General features: G+C 37.7%; 1 protein-coding gene across 3 annotated transcripts in view; it reads left to right on the forward strand.

Moving 5' to 3' along the window:
- The window catches only part of Afg2a (AFG2 AAA ATPase homolog A), a 163,416-nt gene that overhangs the window by 19,846 nt on the left and 116,451 nt on the right, over positions 1-27,119 (forward strand). For all 3 annotated transcript variants that reach the window (XM_060378252.1, XM_021632304.2, XM_060378251.1), the window contains exons 9-11: positions 2,382-2,637; positions 10,634-10,788; positions 26,380-26,589. In XM_060378252.1, coding sequence (XP_060234235.1) covers positions 2,382-2,637; positions 10,634-10,788; positions 26,380-26,589 — 621 coding nt within the window. The remainder of the gene's footprint in view (positions 1-2,381; positions 2,638-10,633; positions 10,789-26,379; positions 26,590-27,119) is intronic.

A 27,119-nucleotide genomic window follows, 5' to 3' on the forward strand; every position in this document is an offset into this window, starting at 1 on the left:
TATATAGAGAGCGCGATGCCGGCCTATGTGAGATATATAGAGAGCGCGATGCCGGCCTGTGTGAGATATATAGAGAGCGCGATGCCGGCCTGTGTGAGATATATAGAGAGCGCGATGCCAGCCTATGTGAGATATATAGAGAGCGCGATGCCGGCCTGTGTGAGATATATAGAGAGCGCGATGCCAGCCTATGTGAGATTCTGTCTCAGTATACTAAATTTTAGTAAGTTCATGGGTCTTTTTTTCTCACCTTGAGATAGATCTTGCTGTGTAACTCATGAGTCTTTTTTTCCTTGAAGAAGAGTCTTGCTATTAACTCAAGCATCCTAAAAACTCAGTTATTCCCTCGTGGCCTCCTAAGTACTCTGATTGTAGATATGTGCTACTACAGCCAGTATTATATTTGAATATTAGTAAAAATAGCATAGGCTAATTGTGTAAAGGACTAATATAGAACAGGAGTGAAGGAAAATTCTTTGAGACTTTTGATTAGACTGTTAATCAGAAAAATACTTCTTAGATTAGACTGAAAATGACCAAAGTTCTTAGACTCATAAGTTAGCACCAAGAGAAACTCTAGAAAGCACATAGTCCCACACCTTATTGCACTTTAAAAAGCAATAAGCAATAGGAGTGTTTGGTCTTATTTCCCATTGGTAGGAAACAAATGTGTAAAAATAATGTGATGTTTTGGTATTCAGTCAGTTAAATCTTGTTGTCTGTTTGTTTTTCAAGACAGGATTCCTTTGTATGTCTTTGGTGGTCCTGCACTCACTTTGTTGACCAGGCTGGCCTTGAAATCACATAGATCCACTTGCCTCTGCCTCTCCAAGTGCTGAGATTACAGGTGTGTGCTGCTACACCTGGCTAGTTAAATATTTCTTTAAGCAGGCCAGATCTTTGATTCTGGATGTCCATGATACAGAGAGCTTCATTATAATTTGTTCTGGGGGCTGGGGGCTGCAGAGATGGCTCAGAGATTAAAAGTACTTGGCTGTTCTTCCAAAAGTCCTGAGTTCAATTCCCAGCAACCACATGGAGGCTTGCAACCTTTTATAATGAGATCTGGTACCCTTTTCTGGCATTCAGTCATATATGCAGGCAGAACATGTTTAAGTAATAAATAAATAAAATCTTAAAGAAAAAAGATGTTCAATTTAAAAAAAAATATTTTGCTCTAAGATCTTTGGTAAGAAAGATGAGTTAGGATCATTGTTGAAGAATCTTAGATACCAGGGCAGGTGGTAGCTTTTTCCTGCCACTGGCATAAGCCATCTGTGAAATGGTGTCCTTGTGGTACTGATTTTTAATCTGAAAACATTTAAGAACCTGGTAGTGTGCTTTTAAATTCATAAGTTCCTTGTGGTTTATGTATTTTCTGCTGGTATACTCAAATGTGGTGATGTTTTAGTTTTCTTATGAAAAATTATTGGATTCTATTAATGCTTATCTCTGAAATTATACTTTGGCCCATCTGACTAAAAAAGCTGGATAATGTTTGAAAGTGGCTGAACATGGTGATCATAGTTCTTTACAATTTTCTGTTCTTAACTCCATTTTCAGAGAGTAAAAAATCTTTGTATATTCAGTGATATTGGTTATGGTTCCATATTTTCTATAATGGAAAACTTCATCACAATAAAAAAATAGTGCTGGCAAGATGGCTTAGCAGGTAAAAACTAACCACCAAGCCTGTCAACCTGAGTTCCATCCCCAGAACTTACATGGTAGGAGAGGACCTGTTCTTGCAGGTTCTGTCCTCTAGCTTCTGCGTGCACCATGGAATGGGGCTTAGGTGAGTGTGTTTGCACACACTTGAACTTATAAACTCACAGTAAGTGTAATTTTAAACACTTTTTAAAAAACAAAAACAGTTAATGTGTGAGAAAATTCTTAGCTAATTGCTAGTCAAGCCTGGTTCTGTGTGAATACTACTTAGGTTGTAGTCTTTACTTTTAAGTAGGGGAAAAACTGCTGAAAAGCTTTCCCAGGTAGAAGGTATTTGGGCTAATCTTTAAGAAAACTGTAGTACAGTTTATATATATATTTTTCTTTTTGATTTTTCGAGAGTAGGTTTCTCTGTGTAGCCCTGGCAGTCCTGTGGAACTTGCTCTGTAGACCAGGTTGGCTGCAAGATCAGCGATCTGCCTGCCTCTGCCTCTAATGCTTGGATTAAAGGTGTGTGCTACCGTCACCTGGCTGAAGTTAATAAATTTAATTATTTTAATATTTAAATTACAAATAAAATTTATAAATTGATGATTAGAAGTATAAGGATTAATTCTTCATGCTCTGGACCATTCTATTCATTCTTTTCCATAGAGTCAGATTTTATTTCTCTGTTCTTATTTATATGTAATTTTTTTATTTTGTTTTCTTAGGAAGGAAGTGAAGGACGGGTATTAGTCCTTGGGGCCACAAATCGCCCTCAAGCTCTAGATGCTGCACTCAGAAGACCTGGGCGATTTGATAAAGAGATTGAGATAGGGGTTCCTAATGCCCAGGACCGGCTTGATATTCTCCAGAAACTGCTCCATAGGGTGCCACACTTGCTCACTAAAGCTGAGCTTCTGAGGCTGGCAAATAATGCCCATGGATATGTTGGTGCAGACTTGAAAGCTTTGTGTAATGAAGCAGGTAAGAGTGACTGCCTGTGATAAGTTTATTTATAGGATGATAATTTATGTCGCTTAATAGAAATAGTTTTACATTGTTTAGTCATAAAATAAAAACATAATTTAGAAAAGTATAATGGTGGAAAAACACTTAATTCTACCTCCTCACGTTTAATTTTACCTCATCACGTTCACCACTTCTAGTAGAGCATGCGTGTATGCATATACACATAACCAGATGAGCCGATGTCAGTACTGATGATAGTAGTGGAACTCAGGAAGTTACAGTTTATTTACAGAGTAGTGTGGTGCTTGTGTTCAAACCTTAAGTAGCAAAACTCAAAAATGTGCATATAAGGGCTATTATTTTTAGCTCATGCATTGCCTGCTGAGAACAAGTGATGGGCTGTCTCTGTAGATAAAATTAGACAATCCAAGCCAGATAAACAGGGCAGGGTTTTTTGGAGCAATGAGAGAGGAGGAACACGTGCTAGGGTAGGGGCAGCATGGGGAGAAAGGGGGAGAAAGGATTGAAAAGGAGGCATTGGAACCAAGTTGTCTGGTATTATAATGAAGGGCCCTGGGAGAGCAGCCCCATCCTTAGGTAGAGGGCAGGGTATAGCAGCTATGCCCTGCAGCAGGTAGGGACTTTTAACATAAAAAAATATGTGTGTACATACATACCGTGTGCATGTTTGGTGGTCAGAAGATGACTTCCGGTGTCTGGTCCTTAACATTCATCTTCCTTTAGATAGAATCTCCTTTTTTTGCCACAGCATATACAAGCTGGATGGCCCTTGAGCTTCTGGTAATTATTCTCCATTCTCTGCCTCTCATGCTGCTGTAAGTGCTGAGATTTCAAACATTTGCTACTGTATCCAACTATACATAGGGATTAGGGTCCAGACTGGTGAGGCCACAACATGCTTGGTGAGTGGCTTGGGTGTTTCTCTGTCATCTTCTCCCTTTCCCTTATCCAGTAAAATTTATGGATGCAGCTGAATGGTATCTCCCCTAAGTCCCTCAATTCACAAAAAGAGAAGAATAAAGCTCAAACTTGATTAAGATCACAAACCTGATTTTTTAAATTTTAATTTTTTTATTAATTATACGTTACTCACTTTGTATCCCAGCTATAGCCCCCCCTCTCCCATCTCCTTCCAATCCCACACTCCTTCCCTCTTCTCCACCCATGCCCCTCCCCAGTCCACTGATAGGGGAAGTCCTCCGCCCCTTCCATCTGAACCCTACTCTATCAGGTCTCATCAGGACTGGCTTCTTTGTCTTCCTCTGTGGACTGGTAAGGCTGCTCCCCCCTCAGTTGGAGGTGACCAAGAGACAGCCCATGAGTTCATGTCAGAAACAGTCCCTGTTTCTCTTATTGGGGAATCTGCTTGTACACTGAGCTGCCATGGGCTACTTTTGTGCAGTGGTTAGAAGTTATCTCCATGCATGGTCCTTATTTGGAGTATCAGTCTCAGAAAATACCCCTGTGCCCAGATTATTTTGGTTCTGTTGCTCTCCTTGTGGAGCTCCTGTTCCCTCCAGGTCTTTCTATCTCCCCATTCTTCCATAAGATTCCCTGCACTCTGCACAAACCCGGATTTTAAATGCAAATCTAGCCAACAACCCGTCCTCAAAACGTATTCCCATCGCTGGGAAGGAGCTTCAGCAGTAGAGCACTTGCTACTTTTCAGAAGACAGGACTCGGTTCCCAGCACACACATGGCAGCTCATAATTTTCTGTAACCCTCCCAGGCGACCTGACACTTTACATGTCTCCACAGCCACCAGAGACAGGTGGCATGCGGACCCACATGCCAGCAGAATGTCCATACATATAAAATTAAAATGTTTATTCATATATCACCCTATTCTTAAAGTTAATTTTGCTATATAAAGATAAAAGAGTGATACTAATAATATAATATATATTAGCACTCAGGGCAAAATATCCAAACAACTAATTTAACACACTGCACACTACCACTAATTCTACCACTAATCTTTCTAAAAGCTATCTTATCACAGTTGAGTAAGTATTAGCCTAGAGTAAAATAGATTAGGTCCTGAAAACAAGAGACAGATCAGAAAATACTTGCCTTTTTTTCTTTACTTTATACAGATTCTATAACTAAATTCTAAAGACATACTATCCTGAAAACATATTTTATGTGTTTTACTACTTGACTTTTAGAGCCTTTTGAAATATTTTATCTCAAATGGACAAGCTGCTTGCAGCGTAGAGTATCTTATCCTGACACTTAATGTCTCTGTATTATCTTGGGCTTAGGCTGCTTTTCTATCTGACTAGTTGCTTAGCCTTTTTATTCCCTCAGATTTTACAGTGTTTTAAATTAAAGAGTGCACTTTTTTAAAAAACATAAAATATTAATTATGTTGTAGTGATGTGAATTATGTAAATTGTGCTGAATGTTGGAAGATGCTTAGCAACAGTGTTTTCCAAATATAGTGATTTATTATAAACTTGCCTTCTGAGGCTGCCTATGCCATTTCAGGAGAGTGACTAACTATAAATAGAGCTTGATTTCTTAAAGGAGTTATCTCAGCATTTATGTTGATTACACTTGATTTCAGTAGATGCATACCAAACTCTTTTTAAGAGTCATTTTTAAGGTACTGTGATAGAACAGAAGAAATTGAAACTTATTTACCTAATGATTTTATCATTACAGCACTTAGTGTAACAGCAACACTGAATCTGGTTTTTGTGAGTTAGAGAATTTTTTACCTTTTGTGTCCAGAGGTTTGAGATGGTCATACTTGCCACTTTCCCCTGTGTTCCCAGACTGGCTTTGTTTGTTTGTTTGGGTTTTTAAAAAAAAATTTTAGCAGAAATTTTTGGAACATCTACTTTGTACCTGTATAGCCATTCTGAAGGTTTCTCTTTCTGATGTAAACTTGTACAACCACTTTGGAAATCAATCTGGTGCTTTCTTAGACAATTAGGAATAGCGCTTCCTCAAGATCCAGCTATACCACTACTAGGCATATATCCAAAAGATGCTCAATTATACAACAAGGACATTTGCTCAACCATGTTTGTAGCAGCTTTATTCATAGTAGCCGGAATGTGGAAACAACCCAGTTGTCCCTCAGTTGACCAATAGATATAGAAATTGTGGTACATTCACACAATGGAATACTACTCAGCAATTAAAAACAAGGAAATCATGAAATTTGCAGGCAGATGGTGGGATCTAAAAAAGATCATTCTGAGTGAGGTATTCCAGGAGGAAAAAGACACACACAGTATATACTCATAAGTGGGTACTAGACCTATAAGATAGGATAAACATATTGAAATCTGTACACCTAAGGAAGATAAAAAAGAAAGAAGACCCTGGGTAAGATGATCAACCCTCACTTAGAAAGACAAATGGGATGGAAATTGGATGTAGGAGCAAAAAAGTAACAGGATAGGAGCCTAAAACAGAGGGCCTCTGAAAGACTTTTGATACCTAGCAGTGTATCAGAGCAGATGTTGAGACTCACAACCAAACCTTCGGCAGAGTTCAGTGAATCTCATGAGAGAAAGAGGAGTTAGTATAACCTGGAAAGGACAGGAGCTCCACAAGGACCAAATATATCTGGATACAGGGGTCTTTTATGAGACTGTATCTCCAACCAAGGACCATTTATGGATATAACCTAGAACTCCTGCTCAGATGTAGCCCATGGTAGCTCAGTATCTAAGGGGGTTCCCTAGTAAGGAGAACAGGGACTATTTCTGACAGGAACTCAATAGCTGGCTCATTTACCTCCCCACCCTCCCTCCTCCTCCTGAGGGAGGAGCAGCCCTGCTAGGCCACAGAGGAGGACTTTGCAGCCAGGCAATTACCATTTTTTTCTATATTTGAATTAAAATATTAAAAAATTATAAAAATTCATTATTTTAAAGACAAGGGAATATAACATGGTATCCTAGTTTGTGTTTCTGTTTTTGTGAAGAGACACCATGACCATAGCAACTCTTATAAAAGAAAACATTTAATTGGGGCTGGTTTTGAGTTTCAGAGGTTTAGTTCATTATCAGTGGCAGTATGTAGGCAGACATGGTGTTGGAGAAGGAGCTGAGAGTTTTGCTTACATCCTGAGCCTCAGGCATCAGAAGGAGACTGCCCCATTAGGCCCAGCTTGAGCATAGAAGACCTTCAAATCTGCCTCTACAGTGACACACTTCTTCCAAGAAGGCCATACCTCCTAATAGTACCATTCCCTATTGACCATGTATTCAAACACATGAGTGTGGGGCCATTCCTGTTCAAACCACCATCCATTGGTACATGGTTTGCTAGAAAAAAGCTTGTGGAACAGTGAGTTAAAATGGTAGTGTTATAGTGTTAAACTTTATCAGCTAAGAGAAGTAGGGTGATCCATTCTGCCTATTGATTGGTCTTTTTTTTTTTTTTCAGCAGCTAAATAGGGGTAGCAGTCTTAAGATGTCATAAGAGTTGTTAACCTGTTATGTGTATGTTTTATATACTATTAGTCTGTGCTTTTCTCTATATCTAGACACAGTTTATTGTAGAATAAATTATGTTTAAGATGTTCTCAGTGTTTTCATGATATTATAATACTTAATAGTTACTTTAAGAAACTATTTACCTAGGTTGTGTCTGCATGCACATGTATCTCACAGCACTTTTGTGGAGACTAGAGGACAGGGTGAGGGAGTCCATCCTCTCCTTCAGCCATGTGGGCCCTGGGAATTGAGGTTGTTAGGCTTGGCGTTAGGTAGCTTTATCCATCCACTTTTCCTTGGAACTTAATGCTTTACTATAAATTGTAGCTGAATTTTCAGCCAATATATATATAGAATAATAGCATTGATTAATGTCCTTATTGAAAATTGTTTTTTGAGAAACTATTATCAGCATAGTAGCTTTTCTCCACCTTCTCTTCAAGTTTTGGAATTTTATTTTACTCATCCCACGTTCCATATTTGTGTGTTTGGGGGGCTGGAGAAATGGTTCAGTGGTTAAGAGCACTGTCTGCTCTTCTAGAAGTCCTGAGTTAATTCCCAGCAACCATATGGAGTCTCACAACTACCTATCCTGGGATCTGATCCCCTCTTCTGGCATGCAGGCATAGGCATACATGCAGATAGAGCACTCAGACGTAAAATAAGTAAATCTTACATTAAAAAAAAGATATTTTTGTAAGGACTCAGTCATGAAATCCATATTATGTCTATTAGTATATTTTATGTATTAGATAGCTTTGTAAAAATGCCCTACAGTGATTAAAGTTTCTATGTAGACAATTCCCAAAGCTTTTAAAATGCATTTCTTTTCCTGAGTCATGTACTTTGATCATAGTCAGTCTTTAATGTAGCACAGTATTTTAATTTGGTCCTCTATTGAAAGAAAGTTGCCAAGATATTTTACATACATTTTATTCATAAGCAGGTACACAAGAGACTCATTGCAAAGAACCTTGCTTCCCGGCTTATGGAAGGGTGATTATATACTCATTCATTTTTTCATGCTTGAGTAATAAAATGTTAAGGAATGAGGTCCACTTACTAGAGTTTAGGTAAAATAATACTTTTAATTTTGATTTAAGTTTATAAAGTCTTGCAGTACCACCTTAATGTTGTTTAAAATGAGTTTTGTGTAGCTTTGTGCACTGTTTTCTCCCCCATTCACTTCACTTTTATGTACTCAATTAAAAAAGCTTTTTGTAGTAATCCATATAAGCATGAAAATGCATAAATCATAGCATAGACTAATGAATTTTCTGGAGTGAACTTTAGTGCTTAGAATAGGATGGAAGAAGAGTAGTAACTGGACCACTTTCTCTGCTTCATATCACATTATCAACTCAAGAGACAATCACTGTTTGCTTTTAACACTATAGATAGTTTTTCCTGTTTGATGCTGTCATCTGACCCATAGTGTGATTCAAGAGTTCAGTTCATTTTTATTGCTGTAGTCCATTACACAGATGTTGTGAATAATAATTATAATTTACTATGTAGATATTTTCCTTCACACATTGTCTATTCAGATTCTCGGGTTAAATGTTGTTTATTTGTAGGGACTCAATATATAGCTACATGTGAGGCTTTGTTCAATGTGTATTTTATCTTCCTGCAGAGCAATCAGGTCTTTTTTACAGCTTAATTATTTGCTTTTCATGATGTCTTTGGAGGATCAGAAATTAGTAATTAGGTACATGTATTATATATAGTTAACATAATACATTCAACTTATCAGTCATTGTGTTTTATTTAAGAAATTATATGGATAGTGCTTATTTTAACATATGCTAAAATTCAGGCTGTTCTGCTTATCTGTCCTATATTTATGAGAATGATTGGCCTGTCATTTCATTTTCTTTTAATAGTCTCTCAAGCTTTAAGGAATAAGCTTATAAGGAAATATGAATTATCTTTTAACATTTTAGAAGACAGTAAAACAAATTTGAAAGGTAAACATAAAAATACAGTGTTTAGATAGAAAATCTTTTTTTTAAGTGTATACTGTTATTGTTTGTATGCATATGTATGTACGAGTTTGGGTGTGTGCATACATCTATGTGGAGACCCGGCGTAGACCTTAGTTGTTTTCTATCTCTTTCTACCATATTTTTTGAGACAATCTCTTAACAAACATGAAACTTGCTGATTCCCTAGACTTGCTAGCCAGTAAGCCAGTGAGATCTTTCTGGTCCAGTGCTGGGATTATAGGGGCTTGCTGTGACAAACCTTTTTTACTGGGTGCTGAGGATGAAGCTTAGTATAAAGTACTTTCATTATAAGTACTCAGAAATAAGGCTACAATGTCATCGTGCTACGTAGCACATAGAAACTGCATAGATTCATTATGCATTGAATTTTGAACTGTTGCATGTTTATAAACCTTAACTATTGCCAGAATTTTTTTCTTTGTTAACCCCACATTTAGTCATATGACCATATATGGAGTTACTGCCCATAGATAAGAATCTGCCTCTAGACTTTGCTACAGCTTTATGCACTTAAAACTTTATACCTGGAATTTGAAAGAGGTAGGTGGATATTCAGTCTTTTTGGTGTTTGAAATATAAGCAAATATCAAAAATCAAACAACTTAGCATATTTGATGATTCTGGTTAGAGCTATTTTTTGTTTTCTTTTGTTTTTTTGAGACAGGGTTTCTCTGTATAACTGCCCTGGCTGTCCTGGAACTTGCTTTGTAGACCAGGTTGTCCTTGAACTCACAGAGATCCATCTTGCCTTAGCCTCCAGAGCACTGTAATTAAAGGTGTGCACCACCATGCTTGGCTTTAAAGCTATCTTTTAAGTCTCAAAACTTTTTTTCTAGAACATTATTATTGTGATATTATTATTATTATTATTACTCTATTTTTTTTACTTCTCTTTTTTAAGAAAAACAAAAAAACAAAACAATTCTTTCTAGTTCTTTAAACCATAAACTTTCCTGAGTGAGCCTTCTGCCTTCATTCTTTTGTCTCCAGTCTCTCAGTATCCTCTTAAGAATATCACTTATTAACAGAGCTTATGTGTGTGCTTAACTCTAATATCATCTCCTGTTCCAAAATTACCTTTCCAAGTACCAGCTGTATATTGCCTTTCAGATCTTCTCTCAATCTCTTTAAACTCATAGTTTGGTTTTTGTGTATTAAGAAAAAGGGCAGTGGCAAAAGTCATGTTAACTGTTGTGCTTGTTTAATGACATCCTTATAGTTATGTTGATAAACTTTGATTTTCTTTGTAAATGTTATTTGTAAATTGTTTTATGTTTGCAAAATATCTGTCCTCTCATATATAATTTCAATTTGTCATGTTTCCATTGTCAAGCACTTGAGTTTGCTTTTAATCTTCCCTATGTTTCTGACCCCTTCACCATTAATATCTCTTTTCATTTATACATATCTTGTGTGTAAAATACTGTAAATGCTGTATTACCCACAGAGTTTGGGGTGCTATATTTACCTAGTTTATATTTATGGAATAAGTGATCAGTTTTGTTTTATTTTCCTCTTTGTAGGCCTGTATGCCTTGCGAAGAGTCCTGAGGAAACAGCCTAACCTCCCTGATAGCAAGGTGGCTGGCATGGTGAAGATTACCCTGAATGATTTCTTACAGGGAATGAATGACATCAGACCTAGTGCTATGAGAGAAGTAGCAATCGATGTCCCAAATGTAAGTAATTTATACTGTCTGCCAGCTTTACTATTTGAATAACGTTTTTAAGGAAACTGAGACTCAAAGATGGCTGAATTACAAGGCTAACACGTTTAAAACACACATTTTAACTAAAGTGTTCTTTTGAGATAGTAATGACTAAAGTTCTCAGGTAACGCAGAGAAGTCCTCTGTTGTATATCCTTTACCTGGTTTTCTTTTGTGACAGCATCCTGCAGAACCCGATGGAGCACGCACGCACACTGTGCAGATCTGCTGGGCTAACTTGGACTTTCTTTCATTTGGACTTTGAGTAACTGGTGTGTTTAGGCCTATAGGGTTTTATCACTACATTCAAATTATCACCTTAAGAGTTCATACTGTGTTTTCATAATCACACCCAACTCAGTCCTCATTCCATTTATCCTCATCCTATTTGTCTGCATTCCATTTCTAAACTTTTATTATTTTAAAAAGATAATATAAATGGAATCATATAAGATACAACCTTCTATAATTAGCGCTTTCACTTAAACATAATTCCCTGGAAATAATTCATCTAAATCAATGATTCACAGCTAATATCACATATCAGATATTTTCTTTACATTCATAACAGTAGCAAAATTACAGTTACGAAGTAGCAGCAAAATAATTTTATGGTTGGGGGTACGGTAACATGGAGAACTGCATTAAACGATCGCAGCATTAGAAAGGTTGAGAACCACTGATCCAAGTAGTTATATGCATCAATTTGTTCTTTTTTATTTTGAGTGGTTGTGTTAGGTCAGCTGTATGTAACAAATCAAAATACCCAGAAAAATGTGCTTTATAAAAGAAATACTTTCTTTTGTTCATGCTTTGGTATATATTTTTTTTTAATTCTTTATTAATTATACTTTATTCACTTTGTATCACCCCTGTGGTTCCCTCTCTCCTCCCGTCCCAATCCCTCCCTTCCTCCACCCTCTGCTTCATGCCCCTCCCCAAGTCCACTGATAGGGGAAGACTTCTTTTCCTTCCTTCTGATCCTAGTCAATCAGGTCTCATCAGGAGTGGCTGCAGTGTCTTCTGTGGTCTGGTAATGTTGCTTCCCCCTCAGGCGGAGGTAATTAAAGAGCAGGCCAATTAGTTTATGTCAGAGACAGTGGTATAATTTTTTTTTTTAATTGTTTGTTTTTCTGAGACAGGACCTCAAAGGGTCCAGGCTAGTTGAACTCACTGTGTTGCAAGGATGGCCATGAACTCCTCCTTCTTCTGCCTGTTAAGGACTCAGAGAGGGGTAGGGGAGGTGTGTGTCTGTGTCTGTCTGTCTGTCTGTCTCTGTCTTCCCAGCACTGGGATTATAGATCTATATGATGCATCTGGCTTTGTGTGTGTGTGTGTGTGTGTGTGTGTGTTTGTGTGTGTGTGTGTGTGTGTGTGTGTGTGTGTGTGTGCTGGGGTTCCAAACTCAGTTTTCATGTTTGTATTACAGTTACTTGATTTATATAGCCAGCTCCCTCATACCTTGCTTCAAATTTGAAGGTTTCAAGTTGGGTTTTCAAGCCCATGATGAGGCAGAATGGTAGGAGTACATGGCAGAGAAAACTTCTCATCTGTGTAAGCTGGGAATTGAAAGTGAGAAAGTGAGGGACCACAGTCCATCTTAAAGGCACATTCCTTGAGACTTACACCTCTCACTAGGCTCTAGTGTAGAATGTTTCCACCACTGCCCAAGGGTACTTAATTGGGAAAGAAGCCTTTAAAACATTGCCCTTTGAAGGAGGTTGTAAGATCCAAACTGTAGCAGCCTTTTATAATATATTATTGGTGATATCCCCTTTGCCTCTAGTTTCTTACTCCTGTGAATGGAAGCTGTATGAACTGGTACTCGATGAATGTAAAATTTTTTTTGCTGGAATAGGTGACCAAGAGAAAGATTTAAATTGCTAGGTTGGGTTATATTTTAACTTTTTGTGTTAAGTTTCTTGGAAAATATTAAATCAGACAAATTTGATCATTGTAAGTAAAGATATTTAATGTTTCTTCAGAGTTTATTATAGTTTCATGGAAATTGAAAGTACCAATTATATGTGGGTTTTTGTAATGTCTCATGACCAAGCTGTGACTGATTTCAAGGAAAACATGACCTGGATGATTATTAATAATAGTTGTTGCCAATAAGCTTCTTGCTACCATGTTTGTTTGTTTGTTTTATGATTCATTTGTTCTTTTGTTGTCCTCCTTTGTGCTATGAGGAATATTTTTTCAGCAGTGTCTTGCTTCTTTCCTATACTTTCTGTGTTGGCTACAGGTTTCTATTTTGAATAGGCTTACCTGATTTCTAATAGCTCAGAAGTTTATTTTAAACACATGATGGCAGCTGCACACAAACTATAACTTTGTACCTTTAATACTATCACACTTAACATATCATTTGTCTTTACAAGTTACTGTAGTTACTACTAATAATTTTAGCCTTTGGATTCATAGTCGAGTTACTTAATGATGTATATACCATTGTTAACATGATTACATCATCTGAATTTTAGTGTGTCATTATCATAATAGGGAGTATGTATTTTATTGTTAGCATCCTTTCACTCAAATTGAAAAATGCATGGAGAGGACCTAGACCCCTTGCTCAGATGTAGCCCATAGGCAGCTCAGTCTCCTTGTGGGTGCCCTGGTAAGGGGAGCAGGGGCTGTCTGTGACATGAACTCAGTAGCCTCCTGGCTTCCTGATCACTACCCCCGGGGGTGGGGAGTCAGCCTTTCCAGGCCACAGAGGAAGAGGATGCAGCCAACCCTGATGAGATCTGATAGGCTAGGGTCAGATAGTAGGGGAGGAGGACCTCCCTATCAGTGAACTAGGGGAGTGGCATAGGGGGAGAAGAGGGAAGGAGGGTGGGACTGGAAGGAGACGAGGGAGGGCCCTACAGCTGGGATGCAAAGAAAAGAATAACACCAATTGCCATTTTCTTATAGGGTAGTTATTTTTGCTTATCGGTAAAGTCCTTCATTTTCCTTCATTTCTGAAGGCTTTTTTTTTTTTTTTTAAGTAGACCATTGTTGGTAGATTATTTTTTTAAACATAACTTAGTGCTAGCCATCTGGCACCTAGTGGGGCATTTGCCTTCATGCCCAAGGCCCTGTTTTCCATCCCCAGTTGAAAAGTCATCTCAGCCTTTCTAGCCTGCAAGGTTTCTGCTGAGAACTCTCATGGGGATGTGGGTTACAGTGTACAAGACAATCTGTGTTTCTCTTGCTGCTTCAGCATGCTTTGACATTTGAACTCTCAGGCATTTTGTCAGTCTGTTTGTCCATTTGCCTGTGCACAGTTGGAAAGTTTCCTGCCATTATCTCTTAAGCACTAAGCTCTCAGCCCCTTTCTTTACCCCCTCTAGGACTTTGTATGCTATTTACATTTATTTGCTTGGTCCTGTTCCATGAGTCCTGTAGGCTTTTTTCACTAAAAAGATCTAGTGTGTAGATTCTTTTATCTGCTTGATGTGTTATTGACATTTTTATTTTGGAATTTTACTTTAGTATCTTCTTCAGTTTCAGAATTTCTTTTATTTCTTTTTAAATTTGTCCTCCTATTACTGAGCATAGGTTCTTTTCTCATACAGTGATATATCTTTTTTTTTTTAAAGATTTATTTTATGTATTTATTACATATATACCAGAAGAGGGCGCCAGGTCTCATTACAGATGGTAACCATGTGGTTGCTGGGAATTGAACTCAGGACCTCTAGTAAGAGCAGACAATACTCTTTAACTACTGAGCCATCTCTCCAGCCCCAGTGTTATATCTTAATTATAGTTTTTCCTCCCTCTACTCCTCAGTTCCTTTCTACCTCCTCTCCTTTCTTCTCTCCTCCCCTCCCCTTTCTTCTTCTCTCCTGGTCTCTGCTTTCCTCCCCTCTTCTTTCCTCCTTCCTTTCCACTCCACTCCACTCCCTTTGTATCATTAGAAAAGAACAGACTTCTAGGAGATAACAATCAAACATGACAAAATGAAATATAAGATAAAGCAAAACCCATCATATCAGTGCTGGACAAGGCAACCCAACAAAAGGGAAAAGTCTTAAGAGCAGGTACAAGAATCAGAAATCCACTCGTTCTTACACTCAGGAGTCCCATAAAAATACTAAGCTAAAAGCTGTAATATATATGCAGAGGACCTGGTGCAGACCCGTGTAGGCTTCAGTCTGTGAGTTCATGTGAGCCATGCCCAGTTGGTTCAGATGGCCTTGTTCCCCTGTTGTCCTCCATACCCTCTCGCTCTTAACACTATGCTTCCAGTTTCTAGAGTTTCTTAAGATCTGTGGGAAGGAATTTCATAGATATCACATTTAGATTCTCTCTGTTTAATGTCTGGCTGTAGGTCTCTCCCCCTGTTCCTGTCTGCTGTCATAGGAAGCTTCTCTGATGATGACTGAATAAGGCACTGATCTTATGCAGAATGTCATTAGGAGTCATTTTATTATTGTTGTTTTTGTTTACCTTAGGTCTCTAGATATCTAGTCTCTGGCCCTTGCTCACCCAAGCACTGTTGGGTATGGATTCTATCTTGTGGTATGGACCTTAAATCAGACATTTGTTGGTCACGCCACATGTTCTGTGACACCATGGCCCTAGTATATTTTGAAGGCAGGACAGATTGTAAGTTAAAGGTTTGTGGGTAGGTTGTTGTTTACATTTTTCTTTGGGTAACCTTTCCAACCCAAAGACACTAGAACATGTGGGTGAAGGCTCCATGTACGGACCAGATGGATTTATCCATGTTCAGTAAGTTGTATGGGTGTCCTCAGTAGTGGTACCCTGCTGTCAGTTTGCAGAGAGCAACCCAGTGTCTTAAAAACAGCCTTGGTGGTTTGGGGATTTTTGTGTGACTCCCTTGGCCAACATCTCAATTGAATGTAACCCAGCCCCCTTACTGAAAGCCTGTTTGGTAAGTTGATGGCCAAGCTGAGGCTTTGTATCCCCCGTTATTAGGATCATCTACATATATTTTAGGAAGTTTCCGCTGCAGTAGGTTTTTATATGATTCCCCCAAACACCCCTCAATTCTAGCTATCTCTCCACATTCTCTCCCTCTACCTATCTCCTTTACCCCTCCCCAGCTGATCCTTTTGTTCCCTTTCCACTTTCCTCAGTCCACCCATAAAAATCTTTTATATTTATCTCTCCTAGGACAATACATACATTTACTGTAGACCCTTCCTTTATATCTAACCTCTCTGGCCCTTGGATATTAGTCACTGTAGTCTTCAGCATTAGAATTTTTTTTCTTTTTCTGTTTTAAATTTATATATTTACTTTACATTCCAATCATTGCCCCTTCTCTCCTCTCCTCCCGGTCCCTCCTTCCTACCCCTTTCACCCTATTCCCCCTCTACTTGTACTCAGAAAAGGGGAGCTCCCTGTAACCCACCCCAGCACATCAAGTTGTATCAGAACTGAGCTCCTCATCCACTAAGGCCAGGCAAGGCAGCTCAGCTAGGGTAAAGTGATCAAAAACAGGCAACAGAGTCCATATCATAGACCAGCACCCACTCAACTTACCAGGGGACCCACATGAAGATTAAACCACTCATCGGTTACATATGTGTAGGGAGCCTGGGTCCAGATCATGTGTGCTCTTTGGTTGGTGCTTCCATCTCTGTAAGCTGCCATGGGTCTAGTTTAGTTGACTCTTGTTAGTTTAGTTGCAGCGTTCATTATTGTCTCCTCTCAGTCTTTCTATCCTTCTCTCCTACTTTTCCACGGTACTCCCCAAGCTCTCCTTGTTGCTTGGCTGTGGGCTCAGAATCTGATTTAGTCAGCTGCTGCTGGTGTGGGAAGGAGATGATCTCAGAGACTGGTTAAATTAGGCTTCTGTTTGTAAACGTAGCAGAGTATTGTTAATGGTCAGGGATTGGCTCTCTCCCCTGGGTGGGTGTCAGGTTGGGCCAGGCATTGGTAGGTCATTCCTTCAGTTTCTGTCTCTGCATATCTTGTAGGCAGAGTAAATTTTGGTTTGAAGGTTTTATAGGTGGATTGGTGTTTCCCTTCCACTACTATAGGTCTTGCCTGGCTAGAAGGTGGCTTCCTTAAGTCTCGTGTCCCCTGCTGCTAGGAGGCTCAGCTAAGGAGATCCTCATATCTTCCCGGAAGCCTACCCTGTCTTAGAGTTAGAATTTCTGTTCAGTTCTTATGTTTCTCCCTTGAATTCCCTCAGTTATATATTACCTTCTTGATTTTATGTAATTGTTTATCTGTTGTCCCTTGTAATTCACTGATCTTTTTAAGGTCACTATTTTGAGGGTTTTGCTCCTTAGTTTGTAGTTTCCTAGGTATATTATTGTTAAATTTTTGTTTAGTGTGCATGTGTTTGTGTACAAATACTTTTACCTATTGAACTATCTTGTGGTCCTAGATAGCCAATTCTTTCAGATATAGTACAAGTGATTTAATTTGTCCCTCTGGTGGTATTGTTTTCTTAATTGATTGTGATCTTTGTGGCTTTTGGTGTCATCTGTGTAGGTGAGGAATTAGATATCTCATCTGATTTTTACAAAATAGCTTCTTTAAGAAATGTCTTTACCAGTTAGCCTATTAGGAGGTCCCAGGTTCTGCATGCCAGTTTGCTGCTCAACTCACGTGGTCTGGCCTGATTCCTGGATCAGCAAATGGGTGGACCTGACATCTTGTTTTTTGAATTCTGGCCTAGAACCTGGCTCAGCAGGACTTAACGCTTGATAGTAGGATGATAGACCTGAATGGAGCCTGAGCCCTGAAGACTGCCCTGGTGCTGGGATAGTCTAGAGTAAAACTGCAGGGACAGACTTAAAGTCTAAGGCCCACCTGGGTCTGTAAGAGCTGTTTGAAGTACAGGCCTATGCTCCTAAACCTTGTACCTCTAAGCTGACTGTAAAGTTGCAGTACCTCAAGTCAGTCCACATTAACTTGAGGGAGATGGCCATCAAAATAATGTCACTTTGTAAGTAAACATTGCTTGAATCCTGATTTAGAGGTAACACACCACTTGTATAAACCATCAGAAGTCTGTTTCACTAATTCAAGTACTGCTGTGTTTTCTTTTGGCACCTTTTCAGATGAGCCTACCTCTGGATGTGACCTCTTAGTTGAATTTCATCAGATAAACTCATTAGTAGTTCTTTTCTATTGTAAAGTTCAAGTGAGACAATTTAATTGGTTGTAATTTTGTTTCATTCTTCATATACCCTTAGGATAATTGTGAGGAATTTTGAGTTTCTGCTTTTAAATACCATAAACATTCTTAATTCTCTCTCTCTCTCTCTCTCTGCCTCTCTCTCTCTGTGTATATATATATATACATACATACATACATACACACATACACACATATATATCTTTCTCTTATTCTTTCTTACTCTCTCATTCTCTCTCTCTCCAACTCCAAGGATTGAAGGTTTTTATGACACATTGCTAAGTAAGATGTGCTTTTCTTGGATTAGATGCTACAACCTGTAGAAACTCTGTTAATTCCATGTTGATTCTTGGCAGACTGTTTCATTTTCATTTTATTTGTTTTGATTTTGCTTCTTGTTGTCTAGACAGAAAAGTGTCTTGTCTTCTATTGCTCCCAAGATCCTAGTCTGGCAGTTTGTCTTATACATTTTTATGGTTTTAAGTAATAAAATCAAACAGAAAGCACATTTGGAAAATAGATTACTTTTAGCCAGGAAATATATACTGCCAAACATAAGAATGTAACTTCAATCTTATGAAATATTCTAAAGTTTTAACACCTTCATTCTGTTTTTTTTTTTTTTTTTATTTCATCAGAGAAATGAGAGAAAATACAAAAGCTAGTGGGAAGATTGACTGTTGCTTGCAGTGCTGATTACTGTGCTAAAATTAAATAGCTTTCCCTTCAGAGTGTAAGTGGAAAAATGAATTTCTAGCAGCTGATAGATCTTTCTTGTATTTATACAAATGTTGAAGTGTAGTGGTGGCATATATTACACTTGTATGTGTACTTAGGAGCAGTATTCTGCTAATTCTTAGACTGTTGGTAAAAAAGAGTATGTTCTCTCTGTTGGGTGTGTGTGTGCGTGTGTGTTTCAATGAACAGGAGAAGTCTACAGAAGCCTTTAGGCATCACAGTGGAAATAAACTCGGGCTTGTTTTAGGGAAGCTTCAGAGACATAGGAAACTGAGTGTGGGTGTGTGATGCTCTGTTTTTTACCTTTCCCATTGATGTCTAAGAGCACATATTCTGATCTCTATTAAAGAAACATCTGAGCTTCATTCTTTTTTTTAATCTAGGATCTTAGAAGTTAGGTTTGCTTTTTATTTTTTGGACAAGCATATATATTTTAATGTTGCAAAGTTGTCCCAGTTAGAACTTTTGAACAGGTACTAACCCACACTCCCTGTCTCTTACCCTTACGTTAGCACTTATTACCACAAAATACCAAAGTGTGAAATATTTTTTTGTCATAATATTTTCTGTAAAATACCACCTTTTATTCCTGACAGCATAAAACTTGGCTCCTGATTAAAGTCAGCAGTCCCTCTGGAGCTGACACCATCCTCCTGGGATCGGAAGCCCCTTTGTTAGTTTTTATTTCCCCTTTGGAACTTGCCCTTTAAAGTTGTTTTCTTGGGGTGTTTTCTTATTTGTTTGTTTGTTTTGTTTTAATTTTACGTTTTTAATCTGGTTATTGAGTTCATGGACTTGTATGGATGTGTAATTAAAATGTTCTCTTGGAGTGCTCCTCTAGAAGTCTTGAAAAATAACATGTTTTCCATGTGGAGTTTTTTCTCACTTATCTGCTTGTTTGACAGAAACTGTTTCCTAACTGTATTTTCATTCAAAACATTTTAAAGCCACATTGAGCAGGACAGAGACAGAAGAAAGGACCCTAGCCATAGAGCATCCAGTTAGGTTTGTAAGAGCTTTCTGCTAGATAAGGTATACTGTAACGTAATAAGACAGTCCTAGAAATTTTAACATAGTATTCATTGGAAGATGAAATATTAAAAGTTAATACTGTACATCTATCTTTTCCCACAACTTCCTTATGTGTCTTGGGACTTTTTCCCCTGCAAAAATAAACTGTAAAAGCTTTTATTAAGATTATTCTTATTTCAAAATTATTTTCTTAGCACATAGAAAGGGCTAATCACATTTGTTTGTTTGTTTTGGTTTTCAAGTGCTAAAACCAAAACAAAACTGGTTTGCTTTTAGTTTAAGGATTGTAGTGATTATAATAAACAGAGAAAGAATACAAAAAAGCCCTAAAAACGAAGAATAACTATGATAGTTAAATATTACTTGCGAAGTTGCAAATGCAGTGACTTTTTTTTTATTTGCCACTGACCCTTGAAAACATAATGGTGCTCATCTCTCAGAATCTGAATACAGGGCCTAACACATCCTACCTGCCTCATAATGAACCTGAGTTGTTTATTTTTATCTTATAAAGAGGTAGAATAAATGATCCAAAGTCACAGTGAGTAGTGTATCAGATTTAAACTCATTTTTCATCATTCTTAGTCTTAGAAAAATAGCATATTTAAAAGGCATGAAGCTTTAAAAAAGAAAACCAAAAAGCAAAATTGTGAATGTGTACTAAACCCCAATGCCAGCATGTCTACTTTTAATACAGAAATACAAGTATTTCTTACATTCTTTTTTAATTTCTAATAGTCTGTGCTTATATCAGTTATCTTTATAGTCAAGCAAGATAGTGGGCATTACTGTATTTTTAACATTTTGATACCATTAAATAAGTCTTATATATGCAGTTTTCAACTATGTACTTTCTCATATTTCTCAATTGCATTTTTTTCTTTTTTTGCGGAGGTTTTTGAAAGAGGGTTTTTCTGTGTAGTCTTGGCTATTCTGGAACTCAGAACCATCAGCCTGTCTGCCTCCCTGAGCCTATACCACCATGCCCAGCTGCAGAAAAAAATTTAAGGTGGTTATTACTAGAGTTAAAACAAGTATTTTATTTCTTTAGGCCGAGACCGTATAAATTTCAGGTTACCTTTCAGCTTTTTGCTTTGCAGAGTATAGATTTTTAAAGATACTGTGTCTCTGTGGCCCCTAGGACATACAAAGGTGATTCTTGAAAATGGATTGGATTTCTCTCACTTGTCAGTTTCAGTTATAATACAAGTTAGGAAGAATATAAAGGCATCATAGTTGTAAATAATTAGGGGTAAGGTAAGTGTAGTTTCTATTTTTATTGATTGATTTGGGTTATAGGTAAAACCTGTTCACTGTCAGTATCATTTCCATGATAATATGACTTAATCATATGCATGCTCAATTATGCATAGGCATCAGATAAGTGGGATTTTCTTTAAAATTTTACTTACAGGACAAATTTTGCTGTTCTGCATAGCATATATCCAAAACCAGTCCAAATCTCTGCACTTTGATCCTAAATTCCAGGATATACTGCAGATTGTATTTGGCCATAAAAGGATTCAGCCTGGGATTGCTAGGGAGCTATAGGTTGGAGTAACAAATTGTTAAAGGCTTCTGGAAACCAAACATTCTGAGGATACATTGAATACAAAATGTTACTATAAGCTATTAGATTGTATTCTGAAGCAATTTATAGACAGGAAACAAATCCTCCCTATCCATTTGTGAGAATAAAATTGAAGTTTTTAAAGCTTATCCATCACAAAACATGCTGTTTTATATTGACCTTTAAAATCTTTTATTTGTTTATGTCCTAAATTGGCATAAGTGCTTGTTTTGCCTCAGTGCTAGAATACTCAGTGTATTAACTCTTAACTCCTGTGCTCCTAAGCATGGGGATCTGCTCCTGGAATATGTTTATGTAGTGTGTTCTTGCTGTGTACATGTAAGTACAGAGTCAAAAGAGAATGGCTTACAGAGTTTCAGAATACACTGTCATTTTCATTCTTGCAAGTTAAAAAGCTGTTTCTCTGATGTCCACATCTATGATATGCTGCAGTGTGGCTAGTTTAGTCTCCACTCTCCATAGAATATCCTCTCTATCAGTGTGTACATGTGAGGAGAGGCATGCACATGCATGTGTATTCTACTGGTAAAGCTTGAAATGGAAAAGCACTGAGACTGCCTTTTGATGCCTTGCTCTCAGATTAACTGGATTAGTTTCTCAAATCCTCTGTACTCTGTGATCCCTAGTTCATTCTTTACTACCACTTTAAATTTTTTTCCCAGAATTTTTTTTCCAGGAGATATATTGTTATAAAGTGACATCTCTCTACTTACTGTTACAGAAATCAGAAAATTCAAAAATTGATTATGCCAGTATGCATATTTTTAGAGAAAAACAACTCTCTCTAAAGCAGTGTGGGGAGTACTTAAGCTCAGAGTATAGATCTTATGTGTGTGCTTGATCATGTTTTGTTGATGTTTGAATGTTTTCAGAATACAAACCACAAAGAAGAAATCAAAGAAATTGGAATGTACACATAGAACTGCTCATCAGGGTGTAATAGCTCTTTTGTACTTCTGCCAAATGTACACCAATTCATACTAATCATTGTTGCTCTCTTTGTTAAACAATAAATATGATTCTGCCAGTCATTGGTTGATAGTTCAAGGTTCTAGACTCCGATATCAAGGCTAATTTTAGTTTTTAGTGATTGTTAAAATCAGAAGTCAGCAAGTGATGAGGAGGAGGCAAAAATAAGTTAATTGCATAATATTTAATGAGTTTCCCGGAGTGTCTTAGTTACTGTTAAGTTGTTGTGAAAAGACACCGTGACCAAAGCAACCCCTATAAAAGAAAACATTTAATTGTAGGCTTCCTTTCAGTTCAGTTAGTTCATTGTCATGAGGGTAGCATGGCTGCACTCAGGTAAGCACTGTAGCATATCTGAGAGCTATATCCTGATCCATAGGCAGCAGGCAGAGAGATTGGACCTGCCATGGGGTTTTGAAACCTCAATCCACCCTTCAACAAGGCCACACCTTCTAATCCTTCTCAAATAGTACCTTTCCCTAGTGACTAAGCATCCAATTATATGAGCCTATTTGGGCCATTGTTATTTAAACCACCACATAAGGAAACTTAAAAGAAGTGCCTGCTGTGCTCATACAAGTCCAGCCTCGTGATTAAATGATTTGTTAGAGATTGCTTATGGGACATTACATGCCAACATTGCCTACCAAGTTTCTATTTTATGTCTGTACGTCTAATGGTTATGCAAACCTGTATTCTAGTACCACCTGCTATTAAAGTATCTAGTAGTAACTGCAGGCTCAGAAAGCATATGGCACAGATATAACCAGACTCAGACAGCTCTGTCTTTGCCTTTATTGGAGCTTTTACTGACCTCAGCAAATACTGCCAAGGCAGAAATCTGGCATGAACATCAGCTGAGGGGTGGCATACTGCAGGAAGGCTAGGAGTCAGATCACCAGTCTCAAATGATACTGCAGATAAACTTACTAATTTTGTTGCCACTAAAAATGAGGAAATGGAAAGCTAGTTTTATATATTAAGATACCCAACAGTTTCATGCGTTTTCAAGAGGTTCAAACTTTTTGTTTGTTTGTTTTGTTTTTTAATTTAATTTTGCCACCCCTATCCCCTTGCACTTATTTGCTTTATGAATGAAACTTGCAGAAAATTTCCTGAAGCATAGATCAGACTATATCTAGATTAAAAGTTTTCAGGATATATTGATCTGCTTTATTTAGCCTCTGAGGTCCTCTGCTCTGTGACTCCATTATTTTCTTCCTCCTCTTAGTTCCTGCCTCCTTCCTGCCTTCCTTCTCTCCCTCCTCCCACTTTCCCTTCCTTCTCCCTCCCTTTCTGTTTTCACATCCTACTCCTCGGTCAGGAGTTGGCTTTCAAGTTATCTTCCAGCTGGAATTAATGTTTGTTTGTTTGTTTTCCTGGGAGCTCCTGAAGTATCTTTCTGTTTTTTTTTTTTTGTTGTTTTGTTTTGTTTTGTTTTTTTTTTGTGTGTGTGTGTGTGTGCGCGCTCAGTGCCCATTCTGGTGTGTGTGTGTGTGTGTGTGTGTGTGCTCAGTGCCCATTCTGGTGTGTGTGTGTGTGTGTGTGTGTGTGTGTGTGTGTGTGCTCAGTGCCCATTCTGTTGGATGCATACATACATACCACTCCTAGTTTTTCAAACTGTGTTTGTGTCTTACTCTGTTTTCTTTATACATTATCTACTTTATAGTGTATGTCCTGAACTGCACTTAAAAAGAATATTCTGTCCAGGTAAGATGCACATGTCTTTACAGCACTCTGGAGGTAGAGGAAGGCTGATCTCTACGGGCTCTAACTTATCCTTGTCTATATAGTAGTTCTAAAATAGCCAGATTTTATGGCTTCTCCCTCTTATTCTCCTGAAAAAAACTTCAACTTTGTTTCAGAGATATTTCTTAGTTGAGAAAAAAAAAAAAGGTTTGAAGATACATTAACTGTATTCCAAAGGCAAAGATCTCAAGGATTTATAGAACTATACTTTAAAATCATTTTGTTAAGTTTTTTTAAAAAAATTTAAAAATTCTTGGTATTTTTTGCAGTGAAAGGGACATTTCTGTCAGTGTTCTGAATTGAGCAGATCTCTGGAAGAAAGGTCACAAGATGGTTTCAGGCTCTTTGGCAGCGGGGAGGAAAGTCTTCATAAACTGAACCTTGAATAGCTGTAAAGAAGCATATTTATTGATTGTTACTTAAAGGTTGTTTTTTGGGGTAAAACAAGTTTCTCATACCAAAGCTACTAATCTAATCTATATGTTCCGTGAAGTAAACTATTACATCCTGCAGCTTTAGTTCTTACTGTGCACTGTTTGCAGTATTCAATAATGTAAGACATTCCAGGTGTGCCAGGACCATCTAAGAGGCTATAAAGTTCCTTCAGAAAACAAACAAACAAAACAAAAACAAAAACAAAACCCCTCTATACATAACGGAAAACAATCGCTGTTTTCTACTATGATTTCTGCAAGGCCAAAGTACTTCTAGGAAACAACTGTTCATTCTCATGTCTACTGTAGGTACAGTAAAAAAAAACATCCATTCTAAAGTTTACCTAGAATTCCATTACACATTTCCTTTCTCCTTTCTGGATATGGAGAAAGCATGCAGAACAGTTACAGAAACAGCACTGGGGTGTAAGGCGTAGTCCTGCGCTTTGCCCTCTTGCTAGGACTTGGAGCCTGTGACTCAACTGCTGTGCGCTTTTGTTTGCTTCTGTGAATAGTTTGGGGTAGTTCTCTGTCAGCTGTAACATTTATAAAATATGAACTCCATACTATCATTTATTTGTCTGTGTGGCTTTGGACAGTTCTTTCACTTCAGCATATAGATTACTGACTCAAACTATTTTTTGATAAATGGAACGAACTTTAAAACTCATCTAAAAGGCTTAGCAGTAAATTATATCATTAAGCAATATTTAGATAGGAAGCAGTAATTATATAACAAAAGCAGAAATTAATTTTATTTGGTATTTTTACAAAATGTAACTATTATATACTATTAATTTATCTCTGTAATTCTTGAATTTTTAAAGGATCTTATTTTGTAATCCATTTTATTGGTGACATGTTTTGTTTTACTTAGTTTTCTGTTCTACGGAAACTTAGATTTAAAGGTGTGTTATCTTACAACAAGATATTAAAAAAGATGCACATATCCTAGAAATAACCAACAGCCATCTGATTCTATATAAAACCTTTTCATTAAGAAGGGATTCAGACCCAGGGTTGTAAATGTAGCCTGCTACCAATGACTGAACCCTAGAAGAGAGCCTGCAAATGCCATTTCCCTAAACCAACATAAATTCTAAATACTTATGTACAGGTAAATGTAAGTCATCCCTCATCAAGGAAGCTTTATTTTTGCAGGAGACAGAGACCATTACAGAAATCCACAGCTTGTCAAAATGCAGATAACAACTCAACCATGGGTGCTCACGTATAACACAACTGTCACCTAAGGCTCAGGAAAATTTGGAAGAAAGGGAAGAAAGCCAGTGGATCAAATGCTCTTTTCTATATATGGCAGGAAATTGCTCCATGAAATCTCAAAAATATGGATGCCTAAACAAGACCTGGATAGTGACAGTACCAATTGATATGCCAATATGGATAGGGAGAAACTTCACAAGAACCTACCCCCTTCATGAAGAGCTACAAGCTATTGGTGGCTGCTGAGAGAGGAAAATCAGCCTGCTCTGAGATGTTCCCCCTTGATAGGTTATCTAATCCCAAAGATCAGCCTTAAACACATAGGTACATGAGGCACACCAGGTGAACTCAGCAAGTTATATTTATAAATTTAAGCGTGTGTGATGATAAAAATAAGAGGCTATGATTTGAGAGGTACTGAGAGTATGTGGGAGGAGCTAGAGGATGGAGAGGGAAGGGATAAATGACATAACTACAGCACTTATGTAAAATTCTCAATAAGTAAATGAGGTATTCTCTTCTGCTAGTTTTACTTTGAGTAGGAATACTGTGTTAACTTACTTGAGCTAAGTATCATGAAGAGATCCTGCTGTACTTACTGAGCATATACTAACCTAATACAGTTAACATACATAATTTACTTAAAAGAGACTCTATTTGTTCTTCAAAGACAAATTATAATTCGGAAAAAATAAATACTTTCTTTTGTAGGTATCCTGGTCAGATATTGGAGGACTGGAAAATATCAAACTGAAATTGAAACAGGCTGTGGAGTGGCCCTTGAAACATCCTAAATCTTTCAGCAGAATGGGTATTCAGCCACCTAAAGGAGTTCTCTTGTATGGACCACCTGGATGCTCCAAAACAATGATAGCAAAGGCTTTGGCCAATGAAAGTGGGCTGAACTTTCTAGCTATAAAGGTAGAATTTTGGAGTTTCAGTGGTTACTCTCTTCTAGCTTCTTTCACTTACATCCTGTATGGTGTTTGTTCCATAGGAACGATTGATTTTTATTTCTTTATTTGAGATAGTTAACAATAAAATATGGGCAGAGAAGATACAAACTAAGTTGGTGCAGTACCCATCGTAATCAGAGCAAATGTGGTACAGTCCAAATTCTGAAGAGACATGTCTTCCCCTGCTTCCTCCCCCAAATGATTTGTTAAGAAGTATATATTTTTGACAGGAACAGTTTAAATTTTCTTTCTTTCCTGCCAATCCCTCTCCCATTTTAGAGCTTCTCCTTGCCTGTAGCACATCTGACTCACACTTGCTATTTTCCTGCTTGCAGAAGTGTTTCTCCAGAACAGCCTTCTCTGTGTGCTGCTGCTGTACTTCTGGTTTCCAGATCCCACCCCCACAGTGCCTATGTGTAATTCTGTCACTTAGACATTTCACTTTTCTGGGCATATCCATCACATAGGCAACAGTTGTTTACTTTGCCTGCTTTA

This window comes from Meriones unguiculatus, chromosome 2 (genome assembly GCF_030254825.1).
Source record: "Meriones unguiculatus strain TT.TT164.6M chromosome 2, Bangor_MerUng_6.1, whole genome shotgun sequence".
NCBI classification, from domain to species: domain Eukaryota; kingdom Metazoa; phylum Chordata; class Mammalia; order Rodentia; family Muridae; genus Meriones; species Meriones unguiculatus.